The following is a 19,967-nucleotide window of genomic DNA, read 5'->3' on the forward strand; positions in this document are numbered from 1 at the left end:
TATCTCTCTCTCTCCTGTGAACCTATCACACCGTTATCGTGACAGAAGACGGAGGATGATGCCCCTGAGCATCCGGAAAAAAAAACTTTTCCATTCTGAAGGAAGCATGTTTAGCAATTTAGCCAGAAAAATCACTCACCTCTCATTATATAACCGCACCGGAGTTTGTGCTTTTTTTACTTTTTTCCCTGCTGGCGTTCGTTCCTCGTCGACGTTGACGACTGTTGCTGATCCCGCAGCTTAAAATTTCGAGCACACACTTTCGCAAACTTTTCACTTCAACGCAATGTTTTGCTTCCGGAAAAAAACCCGGAGACCTAAATTATACTTTCACAATATTTTGCCGAAAATCGGAGCCTCGAGTGGGCATACTTTTACGTTCAGTTTCGAAGAGTCCTAAAAATCAGGTTGTTTACTATTTCGCCCTCACTTCTGTTCACCGTGGAGGACGCTGTTGTGCCACGGAGAAGAAACATGACGCTGGTCCGGAACGTCGGAACAACGGCTGATGAATGAGGAGAAACACCGGGTGAACACCGCACACCGTGTTTGTGCAGTTTGTTGTTCCTGCTTCGGTAGACGGAAATTTCGTTGTCGTCTTCGTTGCTAGTGCTAGTGATCAGGTCTAGGATGTGTGTGCCTGTGCATGTGGCACCGAAAGTTCGCCCCGTTTGTGGCAGTTTGTAACGCTGTAGACAAGTACGGCATCATCTGCAAATGGAGAAAAATGAAACGTGGATGAGCATGGAATAATTTCGGCGATGCATGTCTAAATCAATTGTGGCGGTGTAAATTCTTGCAGAAAATTTAATATTGAAAAATTTGTGCAACATTATAAAATTCATGCTTAGACAGATTTTGTTTGAATGAGATCAAATTTAAATGTTACTAAGAGACAGGTAGAGTTGAAGTTCGTATAAAAATAATAGAGATAAACAGCAATCAGAAATAGAGTTTATTTTCAATCATCTCAACATCAATTCTTTATGTCACATTTTAAAGGGACCAACATATCCAGGTCAGGAGATCAGGTTTAGGTTTCAAAAGATGTTTATTTAGATTTTGTTTTCTTTTTCGCTGGAATAAAATATTCACTTAGAACTAATTCTTTAGATTCAACCGAAAATGGCATTCCTGAAAGTATTTCTAAAATGAACATTTTTAAAGATAAAAGAAAAGTCACCTCAAGTAACAACAGTTGTAATAAGGTTATTGTACCAAAAGTCATCTTATAGTAGAGTCACAATATTATTTTTCTGATTATTCGAATTTTAATCAACGAATTATGATAAAATCGGATATAATATTTTTGCTTTGGGTTTAAGAAGCAATACTGCATTTATAGCTTCGCGAAAACTCGAAGCGAATGCACTTATTTGTATTCATGACCTGAAGGTCAATCTATCGCACAGAGACAGCAGATCTCACTCTAACTAATGTTTTTCGTATATGAGTAGAGACTGGATCCGTTACTCACTCGAAGTTTATATAATTGAACATCATTTCATTGATAGTCATTAAAGTTGTTATTATTAAAGTGACTAGTAAACTTGCACTTTCGGCTGAGAATGAAAGGAAGAAAACAGTTCTGACAATTGTATGTGGAATCAGGCTGGCTTTGCAGCTTTGAAATAGATTCTCATTGATTGCACGCAGTGTATGGTTCGGAATTTTGTTACTTCGGGATATGGTTTTCCATGCATCTCAAGAGTGGTTCAATGTCAGAGCAGTTCAATGGATTACAGAAGGTTAGCAGGTTTCTGCCTCGCCTTTATCAGAAACTGTTTTGGAAATTATAGTAGAGGAGACCGGGGCGAATTCGAACACCAAATGTTACATCCACTAATAGTTTCCCATTTCCCGTTCCGGAAGCACCGAAGGTAATGAGGAAAAACTCCAAAAGTATAACTCACTTCGATTTCTCAGCAATGCTTGAGCCGATTTTCACAAATCTTGACTTCAATTGAAGCTCATATGGTCTCAAAAGCTACTGTGAAATTTCATCCGGATCTGACTTTCGGTTCCGGGGGAATTACATGGCGATGAGTGTCAAAGCTTTCAAACCGCCATATAAACTGACGATACAAAACCAGTACGCTCCGATACGAGCTGACACGGAAGAAGAAAACACAATTGGCTTTTACAAACAATGCACACAGCGGACTTTGTTCAATTTCGTACACGCTATAAAGAAAACGAAAACCAACACCTAAACTGAATACTTAGGCTGTGAGCCATTTCGCGGTTAATTTTAACTTTTGATTAAAATTTTACATTTGAGCGGTTATTTTGTGTCGAGTAGTTAAATTTAACTAAAATTGCGGCCCATTACAAAGTTTGACGGATGGAAAGTTATTTGGGTTTATTTTGCACTGGAAATAATTTTAACTAAAGAATTGATATTGGAATTTTCTCTGCATTTTTTTCAGTGTCGGAAAATAACCATCGATCGGTCAAAAATAATCATGCTTTCGAGCAGGGTTTATTATTGACAACATCGAAATAACCGCAAGAGTGTCAGATTTCAATAAAAAGTTTAAATTAACCGCGAAATGGTTCACAGCCTTAGTCACTTTCCTCAGATAGAGCGTGACCGATTTTCACAAACTCAGGTTCAAATTAAAGGTTTTATGTTTCCATACAAAGTTTTAGAATTACATCAGAACACAACTTTCAGTTACTCAATTACGTGGTGAAGAGAATTAAAAAATGTATAGCGTCACTTTAAGCGGCGAAGCCAAAAACGTGAAAAAGTCTAGTCTGGGCTTGGAACTATTCCAATCGTTAATCATTGCTAGTGAACAACCTATCAAACTAATTCCGGCTGTCCTGGTTCCCGTTCTCCAATTCCGGAAGCATCGAAAATAGTATAGAAATTTCAGCCGGAACTACTGAGTTAAAAATTTCATACCGCTACTTAAACTAAGCAAGAGAAGGAAAATTTCTTTTCAATTAGGTTCAAAACTGTTTCAATTTGTTGCTGGTGATACGAACCAACTTCGGCTTTCAATTTGATTACGTTTCGCCTTTGACTCATCAGTGCATAGCAGTTTAAATTGAACTGCTAAATGCAAAACTCGGCAGTGCAATTTGAACCACTAATCAGACGTAAAGTTTCTGCTATTTGCAAAATATTTTTTTGTTTTGCATCGAAGTGCAATGTCTATACTGACGTGACAAACGAAAACGTGTTTTCGACTGTTTCTGTCCGATGCAGGTTTGGTCACGTGTGCTTAGCGGTTCAAATTGAACTGCCGAGTTTTGCATTTACCAGTTCAATTTGAACTACTATGCACTGATGAGTCAAAGACGAGACGTAAAAAAAAATGGAAAACGGTTATGATCCATAGCACTAAATTTGGCTAACCCCCGACCAACATCGACTATTCCGGTCCTCGAAATTAGGTTTCGGAAATATTGTCAAAAAACTGCAAAAAAGATCTTCTTTACTTTTCTTCTAGATGACCAAATCAATTTTCACAAACTTATAGAAGGAAAAGGCTTAAGGCATCGGCAACACAAAAGATGAGCGTAGCAGTATATAACGATTCTGTACGCTAAAAATTGGCTGCGAAGTCTGTTGAAATAGGAAGGCCAAATTCCACAAAAAGAATAAGGAGTGTATCGAAAATAAGCTATCCACGTACATTTGTGTTGTACGCATGTATTTGTGATGGTTTTTTACGATCAGATCACAGCATGCTGTGCGTTTGGCTGCCAGCTTTCGTTTTTTTACTTGTTTGTGCGGTTTAAATTCTGCGTTTTCAAAATGTCGTGTATTGAAAAGGAAGTGAATATTAAGGTCCTGGACACATGGCTAAGTGAGAAGGGTATCACTATGCGAAAATTAACGAAGCGATTTGGAATTCATCATGCCAGTGTTGAAACCATCATTAATAAGTTTGGGGAACACTATTCTTTGGATGAGCTACCAGGAAGAGGCAGAAACCCCGGTTCCTCCAACCCGAAACTGGACCAGAAAGTGGTATCTCTAATCATGAAGAACAAATCAATGTCAATACGTGATTTGAAAAAAAAAATCAGCAACAAGAGTCGGCATACTCCAGCATATCAAGAGGCGAAATCACAAGAAGCAGAAAATCTCGAAACAAAGTGTAGAACAGAAGAAGCGAGCAAGCAACAAGGGCCCGGACATTGTATTCGCGTCTTTTGCAGTGTCCGGATGCGTCCGTTTTGATGGACGATGAGATTTTTTTTTGGCTCGTGAGTCCTTCCAGGTCCGCAATACTTTACTGTCGTCGTTGGGGAGGTTGTGAGCGATGCGGACAGGTCGATTCAAGTGGATGAATTCAATCGAAAGGTACTGGTATGGCAAGTAATATGTTCCTGTGGTTTGAAGTCGACCATTTTTTACACTACCGGAACTATAATGGCAGAAATCTATCGATCTGAGTGTTTCCAGAAGAAATTGCTGCCTTTATATAAGAAGCATAGTACACCTCCACTATTTTGACCGGATTTAGCGTCGGCTCACTATGCCCGACATATTGACCGATCGAACGTTACTGGGCAATCGTGAAGAGGGTCTTCAAGAAGGCTGGTAAGGCTAGTAAGGGTAAAAATTTGGGCTCAAGCGTCCAAAAAATGCGATGCAGTACTTGTCCGGAACTTGATGAAGAGCGTTCGATCAAAAGTTCGAAAATTCGTGAAGGAATAACTTAAATTTCATTCCGTTTTCATTATGCTCAAGTTTAAACTCGTACAATAAAGGATCAATTTTTAGTTTGAATAAAATATCGTTTTTTATCATATTTTGAAAGAAAAATTTGTGGATAGCTTATTTTCGCTACACTCCTTATATTGCCAAGAATTTCCATTATAGGGCTACCGAGACTGCGTTGAAACTTTATCGTGTTTTGTGTTAATAACACATGGGCTGAAAGGTCCCGGGCCTAACACATTGATGGCGCTAGTTTTATTGCAGTCACCTTTTTTTAGTTAATACTAACCTTTAAAAAACTGCTGTTGAAATTCATTATATTCTATTCATTAGTTTGTGAGATATAGTGCTAAGAGTGACCCTACTTTTGTTATTTTCAGAACAATGGATCAGAATCAATTCCGTGTTTTAATTTTACACTGCTTCTTGATGGGCAAAAATACCGTTCAAGCGAAGCAATGGCTTGAAAAGTGTTAAAGAGACTCCGCTCGATCAGAAACAGCAATAAAACGTTGGTTTGCTGACTTCAAGCGTGGTCGTAGAGACACCGATGATGCAGAACGCAGTGGACGTTCAAATGAGGCGGTAACTATAAGAAATCTCTGTTCAAAGTGGGTGTCGCGTTTGCTAACTGTTGACCAAAAACGAGAACGTGTTGGTAATTCTGGGCAGTGGTTGGCCTTGTTTGAACTTAATAAACCTAAATTTTTGCGTCGATATGTGACAATGGATGAAATATGGATTCATCATTTCACTCCGGAATCAAAACGATCGTCATTTGAGTGGACAGAAACTGGTGAACTTCGTCCAAAGCGTCCGAAAGCACAACAATCGGCTGGAAAGGTTATGGCCTCGGTATTTTGGGATGTGCGTGGTGTAATATTTATCGACTATCTTGAGAAAGGGAATACCATCAACAGTGAATATTATATAGCGTTATTGGAACGTTTGAAGGCTGAAATTGCAAAGAAACGACCGCATATGGCAAAGAAAAAAAAATTGGTTCATCAAGACAACGCACCGTGTCACAAGTCAATCAAAACAATGGCAAAACTACATGAATTGAACTTCGAATTGCTTCCACATCCACCGTATTCAAGAGGATTTGGCTCCCAGCAACTACTGACTATTCGCAGACCTGAAAAAATGCTCGCCGGTCAGAAATTTGAAGAGGATATCGCTGAAACTGCGGCCTATTTTGAGGCAAAAGATAAATCGTTCGACAAATGTGGTATTGAATGATTGCGATGCTCCTGATGGGGATAACGTTGATGAATTAAGTTAATTCTGAAACAAAAAATCGTGTTCTCTTTATTAGGCCTGGTACTTTTCAGCCCATGCGTTATGTGCTTCCTACGAACACGCGATATATAGAAAAAATTTAGAGAAAAACTAAGTTACATCCAACTATCCTCACTGTCATCGGTATAGGAGACCATCAGTAGAGTTAAGACATAGTCTGCAAGATAGCAGACAATCACTCATTGTTCTTCACTGTTTGTCGTCCCTACCCGGCGATTCAATTATTCATGCACCATTAACACTATCGCTCTAGTCGACACCCATTCATATCCTCGTTTTACGAGCTGCTAGAAACAACCGCAAGAATTAGGAAAGGACCAACAGCTAAGATTATATGCTCCGTAATTCTGAGCCTCGGGCTATTAATTAAATTGACACTTGAATTCATGTCGAAACGGGAGTCGGAATGCGTTTAATTTCATTTACATCAGCGCACATGAAGTAGTCTTGTCAATATTCAGGCTGCTTGGCAGCTTGGGTGTGTGCACCATAAATACGTATTCGTTGAAGTACGCTGGTGCCGTAATTTGCTTTGCAATTCCTAAATCTATATATTGAACTTTACAGGTCGTCTATTTGTTTAGAATAATACTACCTTCCTAATGATCCACTGTCGTCACTCTCCTTATAGTCAGTTTTGAGGTTTCGAACAGATGCGACTTTGACATACAACTTGTAAATTGAAATTATTTCAGGATGTTCAAAACCCATTTTGCCGCATTTTGCAACTAGAATCGAAAATTTAGTTTTGCACAAGTACACGAGTTCGACTTGGATTTCTAGTGTCACCCAAGACCATTCCGGCTTTATAAGCTGCCGGAAAGTTCCTATTCTTATCCGAAAGCGCCTCCAAGACCAATTAAAATTTGCGAAGGATTATTTGATCTGGATTGGTCCCAAAAATTAGCAAAAATGGCACAACATTATGGCGATTAAGCAAAACAAAAGTCAAGTTGATCGAATCTGGTGGAAAACGCTGGCTTTGGTGACTTTTAAGTGGAGAAAGTCGGTCTAATCTTTTAGATCCAGAATGTATTGGAACAATTATCGAAAATTAGGTAGTCTGTTGTACTGTCATATACGTATTGGGAAATGGCCAAATCGTCCAGAAATTCATCAAATCCGAGAAATGAAATAACAAAGAGCAAGTTTAAGGCTTTACACATGTCCCTTGGTATAAGATTACAGTTTGCCCATGTCGAGTCCAGGTAAAGTCTATGTCACTGTGGGTTAGGTAATCCGAAATAATAGATACACTTCCAAATGACGATGGACGCTGAGGGAATCGGTTTTCTGACAGAACTTGGAACTAGTATTACTTTTGACTTCCTTCATAAAAGAGATACAGAATTACGGGATAAACCGACTTTTGATCGGAGACCCATAGCGTTTACCATTATACCACTCAACTCAACTCGATGAGATGGATCCATGTTTCATCCACTGTCACATATCGACGCCAAAATCTGATTTATTACTTGTGAACATGATCAAGTACTCCTCTGTATCATTAACACGTTGTTTTTTACCGACTGTGAGTAAACGCGGCACCCAATTAGAAAAGTGCTTTCTCATGATCGAATGTTCACGCATAGTTGTAAACATACCGCCTTCAGATATCTTTACGGTCTCATCTATCTTACGCTATCTCAATTCACGATTAGATATAACCAATAACCAATAACGTTCACCATCGTCGGTGTCTGTACGACCACGTTTAAATTCTGCAGAGCAGAGTCCGGATAGCACTTTTGAAGCCATTGCAGAGCTTGTACAGTATTTTTTCATCCATAAGCAATGATAAATAAACACACGGAATTGTTTTGCTTTGAAAATGACAAAAGTAGCATCACTTTTTTCTGACTAATCGAATTGTCATGAAGTTTCACACATAGTCTTTTGAATGTTGGTACTTCATAAACGTCATATGGATTTAGCAATAACAGCGCCATCTGTGTCTCAGTCATATGGCTTAATGAGTGATGTGTTATTCATTATTGTGGTAGTTTCATGCTCGCTTTATTTCCATAAAAAAAATTTAAAATTGTATGATAATTGGGAAAGGCTGTAAAAACGTGATCCTACAAATCAATCGTTTCAATAATTATTGCCCACAGTGAGAGCAAGTGTAACACTTTTTTTTCTGAAAACAACTATGGTATCACAGTGGATGTTCGAGAGAAGAAAAAAACAACAATAGACAATTTCATTGCTCTCAAATAATCCACCATCTCGGATGCTTTCCATCTAATTGCAACTGGCTGGTCTCGACCGAAGGAAACAAAGAATTCGCATTAACCGGCAGCAACCTGACCAGTAGTATGAGGTCAAACCTTGCCATTCTGGAATTGAATGGAATGGGAATGGAATGTTTAAAGTCATGTCTTCTCTGTACGCCAAATTGTAAGGCATACAGGGGCACTGAATGTTCTGACCAATGGTGTCGAATTCCTGATGAGCAACAGAGTTCAAACTAACAATATTTAAAAGCGTATCTTTCTTTTTACTCCTCATTAATTTTTCATGCCTCTTTTAACTTTATTTCAAAGCTGCTTGAAACTAAAAATCATCTCACATAGCTCTAAGGGCTCATAATGAGAATAAGATTGAGTATGCCCGCTCTCCCCTATTAATCTAACATCAGAGATTTCTATTCTTGCGGGACCAGGGATGCATGCTCATACGAATGAGTGTTTCCTGTTGTTTGACCGACACAACAGTTGAATACCGTGGTGTTATCCTTTGCAGCTGTGCTATGCTCGTTGGTTACTCCAGGTTATGTGAAACAGTATCCACTGTTTCACATAACCTGGAGCTGCTGCTTCTGTTATACTAAAAATATAGTAGAGCTATACTAACCGAGACAATATTAGTTGATTTCCAGTTTTATCACATTTACCTAAATATTAAGCTTGAGAAATTTAATTTGAATTTCAAATAGCAAAGTTATTTTATGAACAAGTTTCCTTTCAACCTGCCAGATCGTGAAATAACGTGCGAAATAAAAATAGCACCACTCTCCACAAATGTCGGTCCAGACTAGAGATGGTCGGGTAAGCAATTTCTTAGACCCGTACCCGACCCTAACTCGAGGATAACATTCCGTCCAAACCAAAACCCGATAGAAAATAAAAATCTTTACCCGTACATTAATCAAAACCGAAAAACAATGTTTCTGTACCCGAACCTTACCCGAGCCTGTCAGGTTAATTTTTGGGGTCGAGTATAGGGTTCAACTATCCCAACACTGACCAAATTTCTTCACCCGAGCCCAACCCGTACCCGATAAAAATGAAAAAAAAAATCATTATCAGTACTCGACAAGCATTTATTTCTGAACCCGAATCCGAACCGGACCTGTTGGGTTTGATTACGGGATTTCGGATACAAATACCCGGAACCCGACAATCTCTAGTTCACATAGAAAAATGTTGCCGTTGTAGTTATTTCAATCGAAATATGTTCCATCGCTTTCTACATATTTTTGCCATCTTTTAGGAAATTTGTAAATACCTTGCCAGTAGAGCCTTTAGTATTGAACCACTGGGTTAACCATGTTTAAAAATTTCTGATAGAATCGAAGCGTAGCTCGGAAAGGCAAAGAAGTGACCTTGGGTCTTCTTTGTTTTCTCTTGTGTCTTCTCTTTTCTATCTTGTATCTTCTGTCTTTTGTTTTCAGTATTTTGTATGTTTTGGGTCTTCTTCCTTACACATTGTGACTTGGGTTTTCGGTCTTCTATTTTCGGTATACAGTGTCTTCTGTCAGGACAGGATACAGTGTCTTCTGTCTAGTCTCTTGTGTTTTAGATCTTCTGTCTTGTATTTTTAGTATTCAGTGCTTTGTCTCCTGTTCTTTGTTTTCTGTCCTTTGACTTCTGTTTTATCCTGTATTTTGTCCTCTGTCTTCTGTTTTTTTCACTTCTGCCTTGTATATTGTTTTTAGGGTCTTCGGCCTTGTATATTGTGTCTTGGGTGTTCGCTCTTCTATTTTCGGTATTGTATCTTGTGCTCTCGGTCTTTTCTCTTGTGTCTTAGGTCTTGTGTTGTCTGTCTTGTCTGTTGAGCCTTGGGTCTTTTGTTTTCTATCTTCTGCCTTCTGTCTTTTATTATCCATATTCTGCTTTCAATCTTCTGTTCCCCGTATTTCGTACTTGTCCTCTGTCTATTCTGTTTTGTCTTCTTTGTCTTCTAATCATGTATTCTGCTTTTTAAGTATCTGATCGGTGATCGGATTTAACTCAACTTTTCTAGTTCGCAGGTAGAGAATTCGAATGATTATTACATACATTTTATACATACTGGTTGTAGAGCATTCTCCAAGTCTACAAATATTATTATGGCTCTTGAAAAACATTGTATAACATTAGCCGGTACCAAAGATAAGAGGTTATAGCTTTGCTTGTGGACCCATTTACTGCAAATTTGCTACAAATGTACATTTTCGGATTGAATAAGATTTTTCAAATGTAATTTGTAATCCATCTTTGATCTATCCCCTTTATTTCACCCCTCAACCGTTTGAGGAAACATAATAAAAAATGAATTCATCACAAAATAAATCAAATTACTCTTTTCTTTTTCGGGTTTGTCTACGTGAAGATTACTTTGACCCAGATCCGCGACCGAAATCAGCATTAGTGGTGATTGTTGAAGTCCGATTTCTACGTGCCCGCCAAGTTTCGTCACGGTGATACTGCAAGCAGCTCTCCGTACGATGAGCGACAAAGCTTGGTTTTGCCTTCCTAAAAAGGCTAAAACAGTGCGAAAGGAAATAGCATGAAGCATGAAGCTTACATGTTTCTCCCATTTATTCAGCAGAAGTGTCCTGGCAACACGTGTGAAATATACCCGCCGTACACTCGACCCCAGTGTCACTGTTTCTACATATAAATGTCGAAAATGCACTTAGTGGAAGTTAGTTTTGCTTCGCAGACTACGCTTCCGGCTCCATTTCCCCGAAATCTTCCGCTATCGCTTCCCTAAGCCCCATCATCTTCACACTCCACAGATTTAATCGCATGTCAACAGCCGGAAAAGGGAGGAGAACGAGAAGTGAGAGATAGAAGGATTTTCATGAATATGTAATAAAAAGCGACTATAAAATGATGTAATAAAAACGAATACAACCTTGGGGCTGTGACACTCGGTCGGATAGAGGAAAAATCTAGGGGAAATTGAAAATGATCAAGTAGCGGGAATACTATTAAAGAAGAAGCTTACCTACGCTGAAAACCGGGGTAACCAAGATCCGACGAAGAATGCATTTCATGTTTTTTTCCCGTCTCACTGTCGTGTGCGAAACAGTTATAAAAAAAAACTACTGTGAAGTAATTCACTTAATGTGCGAGATAGTATTTTCTTTATGTCGGTTGGTCGAATAATGAACTTTTTCGCAACGTAGTTCCTTGAGGGTGGCTGCGTCAGCGATAGTAGCTTTTCCGGAAATTATGATAATGCTAAAGAAGGTAATAGCCTTAAATCAGGATGTTACTGAAATGCACGAATGCAATCTAATTCCTGCCAATGCTATGAGGTGTGAATTCGGATCAGAAGAAGATATATGATGCTATCAATTTTATGATCATGCTTTGAATGCTTAGATGTTTAAATCATAATGAATGTTTGTGTTCCCATTCATATTTACCAAACATTTCAAGAGTGAAAAGTTTTTCAATGTGATACTTCTCTGTTTTGCCATTTTACTATTTTCCATTTTACAAATAAAAGCCAGTTTCAATCCACCTTTCTCAAAACTTGGACAAACCTTTGAAACTATTTATATCGACTTTTTACGTATTTCGCACCGTTATTTTCAATCAGGACTCAAAATTTTTAACACTCTTCACTCACACAGCGGACCTGCGTAAAATTTCAGTTTAACTGGAAGTCGATGTAACTGAAATTCGGTTTAATTGTCCTAGAGAAATCGAAGTGAGTTCCTTTTTTTTTCAAAGTTTTTAGCCATCCTTTCCGGTATTTACGAAACTATAAACTGTGGACCGGAATTACCTAAGCCGATTTGGTTATTCAACTGACAAGAAGTATATCTTGATACACTTTTGTCACATTTTCGTAGACTTTATACCTTTAATAAATCCTATTATTCTATTTGCTTTACTGATCATGCTATTGTTTGTGTTCGATGAATGTAAGTTTAGAGTCTAAAGTTATACCTAAATCACGTACAGTTTAACATTTTTATATTTTTAACATTTTCTGACTTCTTGAACATATGTTCAATGATTACAAAAAATTTATACTGGGCTATATTGAGTAACACATTTTTACATTGAGTTCAAGTAATTTTTTGCTGCACAATATGTAAAATAAAAAGTATAAGTAAATAAGTATTTTTTTCATGTTAAGTAACAAGGAAATGTCATTAAAATACACAATACAAAAGAGAGGACCTAAGTGGGAACCTTGAGGAACAACAGAAGTGACATGAATTGGTTCAGAATATTTATTTTGTAAGCAAACAGCTTGTTTGCGATTCGAGAACTATTTGCAATTTAGTAATTTCAGGAGGTTCGGATCTACACACGATTGCCATCATCCATTGTATTGAGAGTGAACGTCGCGAATTCTAGTAAATTAGATGCAGTCGAGCGGCCTTTGAAAAAGCTTTATTGATTATTTGTTAAAAGACGTTTTACGTGCTAATTTAGGAATACACGAGATGATAACAATTCCACGAAAATTCCGAATGAGTGATTTAGCACCAGATTTAAAAAATGACACCAAATACGATAATTTCTTGAAATGATGCATATTTTATCGATAGGTTGAAAAGATGTAGTAATGAAAGACAGTTCTACAGTTTTTTACAAAAGTACCGGAACAACACCGTCAACTGGTCCTTTTGATGGATCCCGGTTCTGGTACCGAAATTACGATCGGAGATTCCGGTATAAATGAGAAGTAATCTGATTATCATAATGCATTTGTGACGGAAAGTAGTTACTTTTTAATTTTGGTTCAACGTAATTGAAAAAAATGAACTGCTCTTGACCTCCTGTTTTTGTTTCAAAAATGACTTTATTCATGAACGTAATCTCCATCAAGAGCAACGCAATCATTCCAGCGTTTCAATACGAATTTTGTAGAACGATTTATCTTTCGCCTCAAAATAGGCCCCAGTTTCAGTGATAACCCCTTAATTCGTGCGAAATTTCTTCTTTTTTTCAGCTCTGCGAACAGCCAGTAGTCGCTGGGAGCTAAAGTCGCTGGCGAATACTGTGGATGTTCGAAGTTCAATTCATGTAGTCTTGCCATTGTTTTGATTGACTTGTGACACGGTGCGTTGTCTTGATGAACCAAATTTTTTTCTTTTCCATATGCGGTCGTTTCTTTGCAATTTCAGCCTTCAAACGTTTCAATAACGCTATATAATATTCACTGGTAATGATGTTTCCTTTCTCAAGATAGTCGATAAATATTGCATCACGCACATCCCAAAATACCAAGGCCATAATCTTCCAGCCGATAGTTGTGCTTTCGGGTACTTCGGACGAGTTTCACCAGTTGCTGTCCACTCAGATGACGATCGTTTTGATTCCGGAGTGAAGTGATGAATCCATGTTTCATCCATTGTCTCATATCAACGCCAAAAATTCGGTTTGTTACGTTTAAACATGGCCAAACACTGCTCAGAATCATCAACACGTTCTCGTTTTTGGTCAATAGTGGACTCACTTTGAACAGAGCTTTCTCATAGTCAAAAGCCCATGCAATATAAAGCCAACACATTTTTTTGATATCTTCACGATGTCAGCTAACTTACGCAACTTCAGTTTTCGATCATTCGATATGATTTTATGGATTTTTAAAATATTTTCTGGTGTTACCGCCTCTTTTTGACGTCCACAGCGTTTTGCATCATCGGTGTCCTTACGTCTAAGTTTGAAGTCACCAAACCAACGTTTTATTGTTGTTATTTTTTTCCCATCAAGAAGCAGTGTAAAATTAAAACACAAAATAGTTTTTGATCCATTGTTCTGAAAATAACAAAAGTAGCGCCACACTTAGCACATTAACTCAGAAACTAATGAATAGAATATCATGAAATTTTAACAGTTGTTTTTTGAAAGTTAGTATTAACTGAAAAAAGGTGACTGCAACAAATCTAACGCCATCTATGTGTTGGGCCCGGAACTTTTCATTCCATTTGTTGCTGCTAATTGCTTCGCTAAGTTCTTTACAAATATTCAGATATTTTTGTAGACTATTATTACTTTGTGCTCTTTTGTGTATTTTGTGTGTTTTTTGTTTCCTGTTTTTTAACTTTTCAATTACGTTTTTAACAATGGCAGTTTAATATCAAAACGTTTTCTCCTTCTTTTCATAGGAATAGTTCCGGAGCCTTTTGTGCGACATTTCCTTCGATATGCGCTTGTTTTCTTCAAAATCTGTTTTATTGTATTCCGGCACTTCCTTGTACTCCAACTCGATGAATGAAAATCGAATATTCAATTTCTGTATGAAATGCTTCATTTCTAAATAGTGTCGAAAAGTCTTCAGTGCAGTTTGTGAATAGAAGAACTAAGTATTATCATCTTGTTTATTTTCTACAGAATATACTTGATGCAAACCAAAAAGTGAACTTTTGTCAAATAAGTATTGCAGAATTTCATTTACTCTCACGAATAGAAGTAAGATAGATATGTTTTCGATGTCTATTCTAAAATATACATCTTTGTCATGCCGTATAAAAGGCCGTTTCTTAAACTATAGTATCATCAACGTGCACTATACACAGGACGACGACGAGAAGGAAGCGTTCTACGCAAAGCTGGAGGAGGTGTATGACGGCTGTTCGCGACGGGACGTGAACATTGTCAACGGCATAAGACATCAGGAAATGTTTAGACCAAATAGCCTGCATGCCGTATCAAATGACAACGGCCTTGCATAAACTTTGCTGCCTCCCGTTTCATGGTAGTCCGGAGTACCTTTTTCCCACGCAAAAATATCCACAAAACCAGCAGTACTATAATCGATGGGCGATTCTTCTCTGATATCACGTGGGATAGTGAACAAAGAGAGACACTCATTTGCAGATAGGCCCATTGGTCGTTGGACGATAGAATTGTTACGCGAAAGTATAATTTTGTACAATATTATAACAGTTTATAATTATGAAGATGGTAACCATTTTCGTTTCGTTTCGTAAAATTTTATCAGCTAATATTAAATAGCATCTTGAAGTTTCCATAGTAAGTAAGGAAATAAAACTCCACTCATTCATAATTAAGACCTACACCGAACGACGGCGTCGATTGTTCTTACAAACTCGGCCAAGAGTGCTCAAGCACCACCAATTTTCATAATTTAGATCGGCACACTGGTCTAACTGAAAACATCAAGTTTACTTTTACTGTGCTATAAATTATTGACGGTGTTTGAATGGTTGAAAAGTTTTTCCACCGCTAGCAGCATTTTATCATTTCGAATGGTTTGAATAGGATTTCACGCAAACAGTTGGTAAAATATCACAATAACTGATGATACTGATTCCGACTGTTTGCGAACGAAGAGAAGAAAACTTTTCGTATTGTAACTGAACTTTTAAATTGGGATTGAACTGTTCGGTAGTTGTGAATGTTTTCTATCGACCGACCTGATACTACGGTAGGAAACTTTATTGCATTGTGAAAACTAGTCTGTTTAAGTGCGTAGCAATGATTGTATCATTTTCTATCTAGAAAACAACGTAAACTTCTGCATACACATACTACACGGAAAAACTTTTTTCTATAAGAGATACGCGTCAGACAGAAGTTGTTCCACCATAATTTATTAAGAGCTACGTCATTGAAAATCGATTCGATTATGTGTGCCAAAGAAAGTTTCGTGCACGACTAGATGCAGGTTAATTTTCTTTTCGGGGTGCAGCGTAATGGATAAGAAGGTCGTCTTTCTCATAATCTTACCTAGGTTTGCATTTCACAGATGAAAGAGATATGATTCATTTCCTGAGAGACCAACAACAAAAAGTAAAGTACAAGCAAGAGCTAAATGGTGTATGAAATGAAAAAGATGCTCAACCGTGATGACAAGCAAAATTTCAAAAGTTGCTTGTATCATAAACCATGAACGACGCAACATACGTGCTGAAATATTTTAAACAAACTGGTTTTCATACCGCATTACGACGTCGTGGCCGAGCATTTCCGGACAAAGAATGTGTCCACATTCCCGAAGAAATCATATGATTTAGAAGGGCATATGTTGTTGTGTTCGGAAATCGAAAATTTGCTTTTCTACCTGCACTATAAATAAGGACACCTTATTATTACACCTGCTGTTTAGAAATATTACTACACATCGATTTGAGTGAGAATCTAGTTTTGATAATTGGTTGACGAAATTTCCGTTAATAACGAGCATTGTTTAATTTTCCGTTTTTCAAGTCATTACCATGGTTTCTCCTAATCCGAGATGACAGTTTTGTATACATGATGCTTGTTTGGGACGAAATCTGAACAGATTAAATTTGGAATGAAACAAACTTGCTGTTAGTTCAATTCAAGATGCATTTTTAACCATTTAATTGTGCCTTATTAGTTAGCATCTTATAACTAATTATAGTTACTTAATTAGGCTGCAAGAAGAAACAACGAACTTTTGAGAATATTCCAACCATTGGGGTCTGTGAAGACTTCTCTGCAACCGTTTTAGTTGCTTTCGTTCAGGATTTTGTCTATAATTGTAGCTTGTTGTTTATATTGAGAGAGTTCTCTCTTTACGAGTTACCGCTCGCTAGGTTGCAACCCCGGGCAGTTAAGTCGGTTGAACATGGACTTTATTCGCTTTGCAATAATCCAAAACGTGTTTGGCATAGTGACAAGATGCCAAATCACCCCAGAATAGCGAGAGAGCGTCATGGCTGCGTATGAATGGTAATGATCGCTTTTTAAGGTATTCTTCACGGTAGTGGTCCGCGCCACTACGGATCACATATTCGCGATAAGACAAGTACTCCAGAAGTGTCGTGAATACAACGTACCCACGCATCACCTATTCATTGACTTCAAAGCGGCATACGACACAATCGATCGAGAACAGCTATGGCAGATAATGCACGAATACGGTTTCCCGGATAAACTGATGGGATTGGTCAAAGCAACGATGGATAGAGTGATGTGCTACGTCCGAGTATCTGGGACGCTCTCGAGTCCCTTCGAATCTCGGAGAGGGCTACGTCAAGGTGATGGACTTTCTTGTATCTTGTTCAATATTGCCCTGGAAGGTGTGATTCGAAGAGCGAGGATCGACACGAGTGGGACGATCTTCCGAAAGTCCGTACAACTTTTTGGCTTCGCTGACGATATTGATATTGCGACACGTAACCTTGAGAAGATGATGGAAACCTACATCGGACTGAAAGCTGAGGCTAGGCGTATCGGACTGGCCATAAATGCGTCGAAAACAAAATGAGAGTAAGAGGCTCTAGAGAAGAAACACTACGCCTCCCACCACGAATATTGATAGACGGTGATGATATCGAGGTGGTTGACGAGTTCGTGTATTTGGGCTCACTGGTGACCGCCGATAATGACACCAGCAGAGAAATACAGAGACGTATTTTGGCAGGGAATCGTGCGTACTTTGGACTCAGAAAACCCTCCGATCGAGAAAAGTACGCAACCGCACGAAATTGACCATCTACAAAACGCTCATTAGACCGGTTGTTCTCTATGGCCACGAGACCTGGACTATGCTGACAGAGGACCAACGCGCCCTCAGTGTTTTCGAAAGAAAGATACGGAACGTGGAGTCGGCATATGAATCACGAATTGCAACAGCTGCTAGGAGAACCACTTATCATACGGACAGCTAAAATCGGACGTCTACGATGGGCTGGGCATGTCATAAGGATGTCGGACTACAGCCCATTGAAAATGGTTCTTGAATCTAATCCGACTGGTACAAGAAGAAGAGGAGCGCAGCGAGCAAGATGGATCGATCAAGTGGAAGGTGATCTCAGAAGCATCCGTGCCTTGAGTGGCTGGCGACGAACAGCCATGGACCGAGTTTTGTGGAGACGTATGCTTGATACAGCAAAGGACACCGCAGGCCTATAGCTGTTAGCTACGCTACTACGGTATGTTTCCTTGTTAACCGATCCGGTAGAAATGAAGCTTCGGCTTGCTCGACCATAGCTCGATAATGCCGTAGAGAAGATTGCTTGTGCACATTAGCAAGTGAACCCTACACGGGTTCATTTTATGAGCCGTTCGCCTCGCACTATAACTAGGCAACGATTTTCGTAATAATATCGCTATTCCATGTGTTTATCCAATTTGTACAGAACCGTAGACAAAATCTACGGATATTAAAGCTTTTATACGGAAAACTACATAAACTATTTTTTCTTGCTAGAGTTTTCGGGGAAACGAAAATGACACTACAACTATCTGGCATCGTTGCCTTCACAAAATAAGAATATGTACCGAACAGATTTGCAAACTGTGCGGTTCGTTAATGTTCTAGAGAAGGTTGCTATGTATATCGTTTGTTTATTTGTTTTGTGCGCCGTTCGTTTCGCACGAGACCTTTCCACAGCTGAATGAGCATCTTTCATCAACACCCCCAAACTAAACGGTTCTTTTCAGGGCATCCGAAATTCTTAAAGAATTAATTTAGAAAAAACATACTTCATAATAACAACAAAATTGATGCCTAAATAGGATCAATCCGAGTGAGATCCTGTCCATCAAGTCCTATCAAGTTTATAACAAAAACCTGTTTTCGTAGCAAGTGCTGATGAGTATTATTAACTATTTGCTGTCGATCACTTTTCAGAGTCCGTTAAATTTTTTGCGCAGTTTTTGATAATAGTTACTTCTCCCGTAGTTGCGATAATTCTACGAATCCACTCGATTATTGCATTGTGTGAAACTTCTAGAAAGTTTCTTGGTTATGTTCGTGTGAATTGACGTCTCGGCTAAAAAAATTAAGGTGGAGCGGCGTCTAACCCCTACATTAATATAGACACCACAAAAAACCAGGGTAAAATTCCTAATCTAAGCACTTCAAAGAAATATTGTTACTAAAAAGAAAAAATAATGTAACATACAAAAAAGGGCTACGTCTTTCTTTACTATTCTCACCTGGGTGCACTTTTAAAATTTCACACACGAAAGTGTAACGAAATTACTCCAGATTTGATTTCTTAAAAACCTTTTTCCCTGTTCAAGTATTTTCTCTAATTCTTTCACGAAACAAATGGAAGAAGGTGTAAGATTGTGTAAATACCACGTTTATTAAGTAAGCATAGTTTAAAAAAGTGAAAAATGGTCCAAACACGAAACATCACAACAACCGAATCTATAAATAAACCCTGTTGCACGTTTGCTAGCTTCAGTCTGTGATAATCCATAAACGGGTGCGCAGGCCTCCAAAAGCGATTTCGTCATCCAGCTGCTAGTCGTTTGCTTTGGAGAAAAAAAGGAAAAGTGGAAAACGATACGGAACATTATACATAATCAGTTCTAATGGCTTTGAATGTTATCTAAAGAACTATTAAGATCACTTGAAAATCGAATGTAAAAATCATTATTCTAGTGCAAATCTAGAATAATTAGCTTTGTGCACTTTTTACTGTACGAAATTTGCACCAAACGAGTGCAAATAAAACTAACATTTGGCTGCATCGCGTTCGAGAAAAATGCTCCGAACAGAGCTTAATAATAAATGAAATAATCGATATTAAATGTATGTATGTTGCTATTTTTGTAGCCGTTAGGACAGCCCATTTGAGAAAAAGCTACAAAGGAAATCAAAAAGGAAGAAAGTTCTTAACTAAAACTGACTTAGTATTAAATCAATCGGCATTGTGACAAGTTCGAGCGATTGCGTTATCCTGCTGCTGGTCGTTTTTAGTGGAGAAACATGAAACGAAAAGTGGACAATGATGAGGAACATTATATAAAATCAGCTGTTCTAATGACTCTAAATGTTATCTAAACAACTATCAGGA

The 19,967-nt window shown here is 38.2% G+C and overlaps 1 protein-coding gene across 5 annotated transcripts in view; it reads right to left on the reverse strand.

The window, feature by feature from the left end:
* Nucleotides 1-19,967, reverse strand: part of LOC131440292 (alpha-1,6-mannosyl-glycoprotein 2-beta-N-acetylglucosaminyltransferase) — a 231,764-nt gene that overhangs the window by 114,921 nt on the left and 96,876 nt on the right. For all 5 annotated transcript variants that reach the window (XM_058611426.1, XM_058611427.1, XM_058611425.1 and 2 more), the window contains one exon: nt 140-711. In XM_058611426.1, the coding sequence (XP_058467409.1) occupies nt 140-146 (7 nt within the window). In that variant the 5' untranslated portion in view covers nt 147-711. The remainder of the gene's footprint in view (nt 1-139; nt 712-19,967) is intronic.

Source organism: Malaya genurostris, chromosome 1, assembly GCF_030247185.1.
Source record: "Malaya genurostris strain Urasoe2022 chromosome 1, Malgen_1.1, whole genome shotgun sequence".
Lineage (NCBI taxonomy): Eukaryota > Metazoa > Arthropoda > Insecta > Diptera > Culicidae > Malaya > Malaya genurostris.